Source organism: Apaloderma vittatum, unplaced genomic scaffold, assembly GCF_000703405.1.
Source record: "Apaloderma vittatum isolate BGI_N311 unplaced genomic scaffold, ASM70340v1 scaffold3056, whole genome shotgun sequence".
Lineage (NCBI taxonomy): Eukaryota > Metazoa > Chordata > Aves > Trogoniformes > Trogonidae > Apaloderma > Apaloderma vittatum.
In genome coordinates this window covers 1,853-7,011 of record NW_009719803.1, presented here as the reverse complement: position 1 = coordinate 7,011, position 5,159 = coordinate 1,853, and the positions used below count along the sequence as shown (strand labels likewise).

Here is a 5,159-nt window from a genome sequence, read left to right as displayed (position 1 = left end):
GAGGGGAATAGTTTCCTTACACAAAGCCCAGCATAAGCGGTGGGTTTTTTCCCCCTCCAAAACAGTTCTCTGCCAGAGCAGCTACAGTAAAAATACAGTCCTAGTTCTAATCTGACTGGGACCGAGCAATTTGCAAGCTTGTACATGCCACTGTAAGCGTTTAAAATTACCTTACCCAGAAAATTCTGTGCTCTCCTGGCAAACATGGAGGTGCTGGCAGCTGGGGATCTGGGATGGAAATGCCAAAGTGTGAGGGACTATTTGCTGATGGGGAGTCCGTTTTGCGTTCCAGGTGGTGAGCTCAACCAATGGGGAACTGAACGTGGACGACCCAACGGGCGCGCACTCCAACGCACCAATAACAGCGCAGGCGGAGGTGGAGGTGGTGGAGGAAGCTAAGTATGTTCGCTTTACAAACAGGCTTTCCACCGGTGTGGTCGTTACTCCTCCTCCTGGGGAAACGAGCGGGGATGTTTCCCCGTGACAAAGCACTCAGTGCTCGTGTCCTCACACCCGTTTCCTTGCATATCGCTGCTTTCGTGCATGGTGCCTCCGGTGCTGCCGCTTCTTTTCTATACTTGTAGTGGCTGGAGAACGTAATTCCGTACTCGGAGCATGTATTGCAGTGTAGGCAGTAGCACAAACACAGAAGCGACAGGGATCAATTTCAGGGATCCACGTCCCAAAAAGAGAACAGGCTCTACCTTTGTGCTGAGAGCGTAGGGGTGGCTCATGCGCAGGTGAGCGAAGAGATCGCTGGTTGGAAAGTTAATGCTTGGTTTCTGGCAGCGAGAAGCGGGTGTTGAAGATCCAGGCCAGTTCCAAAGTAACTCTTGCAAGGACAGGTAGTTCTCTCCAGGAGGTCTCTTGGTCTCCAGACCAATGGAACCTGAGTGAGAGAAACCAGCAGCAGCTCTCCTGCTGGCAGGGAAAAGTGCATCTCGTCTCGTGGTCAAGAGCGAGAACCGACGTATGATGCCAGTGTCACACGTCCCACATTGCTTGCCTAAGCCTTTGTGGGCTTGTTGGGAGGGTGAGGAGGAGGACTGGCAGGTGTGAGGAAGAGTGTGTTGATGGGAAAGGTCTCTCTAGGTTGGGCTTGTCCCGAAGGTCTTCTGCTGCCTGTTCCTCGGGAAACGCTTCTCACAGTCTGAACACAATCCTGGCAGCAATGTGCCCGAGCAACATTCGGCCAAAAGAGCGAGCTTTCGTTTTGGTAGAGGCCCAACAAGTCCGACAGGGTCGGGGAGATCTTGAAGTACGATTTGCGGATCGGGCAATGTTCCTCTTTGGTCTGGTCTGCAGAGGGGACACCAGTTTGGTGTCACGGGCTCTGTCTTGGTCACCCTGCCTAGAGGCAAGATGTCAAGGCGGGTGAAAAAGCCCTCCTTTGCCACCAGCCTTTCTTTTTGTGGTCCCAAACTGGTTTTGAAGGTGCTGAGGAGCAAGAGCGTGAGCTGCTTTGCACAGAGAGGTATGGAGATCTCTTGGAATTCCCAAGCATAGTATGCTTTGTTCCTCCTGCCACAGGGAGGGCTGGCTTCATCTTCCCTTATATCCATGATCTGAAAGGACTTTTAGATTCTTCTCTGCCGTAAAGTGGGTTGGAAAAAGCAAGGAAGGAGCCGGAGCAGAGACTCATGTTTTCAAACGAGGCACAACCATGGCAAGGTCTTTCCCTGGCCTTCCCGGCAGGCAGAGGAGCTCTGTGAATGCTTCTGCTTCGGGCTATGACAGAGATAAAGCTCCCAATCCTGACCGTGGGTTTCGCAGGAGGGCAGGTCCCTCTCCTGATGACCCAGAGCCCTTTTCTGATCCTCAAAAAAAACTCCTGGGGCCTTCAGGGTTAAAAAAACGGGCGTGCTTGTCAGGATGCTGGAGTTCTCAGTGGCACCGTGGTGAGGGCACAGGTGGTGTGAGGGCTGGGGGTGGGTGGTGGGCAGGCATGGTGTGTGTCTGCCGGTCTTGCACGGCACGTTTGCATGGCTGCAGTGACACGCTTTCATCCCACCTCTGTGAACTAATTGCTCTTTCTTCCTCTCTGTGTTTTTTTTCCTCTCTACACTCTCTGTAGCTGCCTGAAAATGCTCAACTTGTGGTGAGTCCCTCTCTCCAGTCCACATGCAAGGGGGAGCGGACCAGACTAGACTGGGGTTGGCAAAAAATCAAACCCATCAAACCCACCAAACCCTAAAAAGGCACAAAATCAAAAGCCAACCCAGAGCTCTTTTGATTTTTAGGACCGTGCCGAGGACCACGTGTATTATCGGGGAGGGCGCGGGTTACATCCGAGCGGCCGCATTAGGCTGAGCAATTCGGCTGATCTCTGAACCGAGGGACACAAAAAGAGACGGGAGTTTTGATCCTTTCTGATTCGGCTTACCCACCTCCCCCAAAACCGTTAATGTCCGTGAGCAGACGATGTCTGATGGAGTTGGGCAGAGTCGGGACCAGGCTTGCCGAGCGCCTCACAGGAATTCCTCACGCAGACGGTTATGGGGCGGAAAACCAAACCCCGCGCTGGGTATGGAGAGGGAGGAGGGCGCCAGGTTGCTTCCTCGGAGAGCTTCCTCTGCAGAAGCACAGGCTGGCACCCGTATCATTAAAGAGATGGAGCCCTCGTTAGTGACGGAGGGTGGGTGTGAGATGGCTCCTTTCCAAAACGTGAGGGTGCAAGCAAGCAGGATGTCTCTGGGGAAGAAGGGGCGGAGGGGTCGGTTTTAGCATTGGTCCCAGCCCAGCTGAGGCACACGTATGGTTTTACCCGGGTTTTCAAGCCGTAGCTTTAGGATCCTGATTTCAAGATAGACGAGGAGGATTTTGTAGGTCCCAGGGAGGGACCAATGGGTGGGAATTGCTCCGGAAGGAGGTGACAAAAGCCTGTGTGTGGAGAGGAATGTCCTTGTTGGATGGGAGACTGCCCGCCTCTGCCCTGCTCTCCATAGGCATTGCCTCCGATACCTCTGGCATCTCTGGCTTCTCTGTATGTCGTAGTCTGGGGCTGTTCTCTTGAGCATTGTCTGCATGTGGATAGATCACGTTCTGTAATTGTCAGCCTGCCTTTTATTCTTTTCTTTTTTGGTGTTTTGCCTCTGCCTGTCTGAACTGCCAGGATTTCCTTTCCTGAACCCTTCCCCAGACCTAAAAAAAGACAGTCGCCAGGAAAAAAAATCCAGTCAGAAGCCAGTCGGCCCCCTTCGTTTGGTGCCCGAGGAAACGAGCGCTGCTCGGCCGTCTTCTTCCCTTACCTGTTGCATGCAAAACCCTGACTCCTGCATTCCCCACCCTCTTTCCCACCATAACCTCTTCTTCCCTGCCCAAGTCTTGAAAGAAGGCAGCTGCCATGGGAGAGAAATAACTGCAGAGAGGGCAGAAGCGCTTTGTGTTTTGTTTGGTCTCACTTCCAAATTAGGTTTAGAAACCTTAAAGACAAATTGTGGACGTTACACTTGGCCCATTAGCAGAGGCTGGAGGACCGCATGGTGGGAGGTAGCTCTCCTCTTGCTGTGGCTGTTGCGGCTCTCCGTGTTGTAGCAGGAGGTTTTCCGTCTCCCTGGCAGATGATCCGCACCAGTTCACGCCAAGGGCGGTGGGCGCCTGGCCTGTAGGGGGAGGGGAAAAAAGGTCTTTGCATACTCACATCTGCTCTTGCTGCTTAGCCAGGTATCCCTCCCAACCAGCCTGAAAAAAATAGTCTTTTTGGCATCACCTGGGACTTCTCTGGAGATGATTCTAATGGCTGAAAGAGAAAGACACTTAGCTCAGGAGCAGAACCCGCGCAGGACAAAATGCCTTCTGTGTGGAAAATTCCTGGCAGCAGGCTGAGGGTAGGGAGGTAGATAAACCTTTAAACACTGGCAGGACTAGAAGACAGGGAGGGATCGCTTTCAGTGAATCTCCCACCCAGGGAAACCACTGCTCTTCCCGATTGAGCTGTGCTGGGTGTTTTCCTCCTGACCAGAGCCTCCATTCTCCATCCTTCTTGCTTTCCCTTCATCCCTGGGCACCGCGCGCTTCCCTTGCATCGGACGGGGGAAGAAGGAGCACGGCTTCCACGTCCCAGTACTGACCAATTTATCCAAAGTTGGATGTTGTTGAAAGGTTCAGCAAAGAAACCTGGTCCCTCTCCTTTCCCAAGGCGAGGTCTCTTTGCAACTTGCCTTTTTAGTTGAATGGTGGTGAAAAACGGGTGGCTCGGAGCTGGGAAGAGCATCCCTCCAGAGTTCCACCAGATCCAGAGCGTCTGGATCTGCCTTGGTTTTATCACTTTCCCAGACAGCTCCTTGCTGTCGCCTCACAGCCTTTTGGGTAGTGGGACACCCTGCCGGCACCTACCGGCATCAACCATCCACGGGCGTCTGCTGGTGGGACGGCAGATCCCGCCGGGCACACCAAGGTGCTGTTGCATGCGGCTGAGCGGAGGGAAAGCCCGGGGTGGTGGCGGTGGGGGACAACCCTTCATGGGGTGCCAGGCGTGGGGGTAACTCATCTCATCCTTTGTGATCCAGGTGCTGCTGCTTCTTTAAGAGGAAACGGAAGAAGACGGCTCAGCGTCACAAGTGACCAGTGGTGCCTCCTGGGCCGCACCTGCAGCTCCTGCCCTGTCTTCACTGGAAGGGGCTTCTCTTTATGGGGGGAGGAGGCATAGGAGGAAGAGAGAGAGATAAAAAAAAAAAACCACATAAAGAACCCAAGTGAAGTGACATTTTAAAACCAAAAAGAGAAGAAAACGTTCCAAAACAAAACCACTCTGGGGGTGGATCTGCTGAAGGGTCTCCCTCGTTCACTCCAAGCCTGAAGCTCCTTTCGGGACCAGGACTGTGGCTGGCTCAGGTCTTGGTCACCCTGGGCAGGGGGGAGGGCTTGGCTGGCTGACCCTCCTCCCCCCGGTGTTTTACGGCGAAGGGCATCGTTCACGCAAACCCAAGGACTGCGCTTAGTTTCCCGCTCACCTCTCCCCTCCCCGGTGCTCGCTGCTGCTCCTCCGTCCTCCTCCCTCTTTTAAATTAAAGCGAAAATAAAATCGAAGGCATCCCGCGGGCTCGGCGGGAGGACGCATGGGAGAAGGGCTCGACTGCCGCCGTGGGAAGAGACAGGTTCCTTCTTTGGCTCCTTGGGAACAGTTACACTGTCATGTGCAAGCTGTGAGAAATTTGCAA

The 5,159-nt window shown here is 53.8% G+C and overlaps 1 protein-coding gene across 1 annotated transcript in view; it reads left to right on the top strand.

Moving 5' to 3' along the window:
- Positions 1 to 4,660, top strand: part of LOC104274957 — a 20,038-nt gene extending 15,378 nt beyond the window's left edge. The window contains 3 exon segments of the mRNA XM_009870758.1: positions 293 to 399; positions 2,075 to 2,098; positions 4,509 to 4,660. Of these exon segments, the coding sequence (XP_009869060.1) occupies positions 293 to 399; positions 2,075 to 2,098; positions 4,509 to 4,563 (186 nt within the window). The 3' untranslated portion in view covers positions 4,564 to 4,660.
- The last annotated feature ends 499 nt before the right edge of the window (positions 4,661 to 5,159 follow it).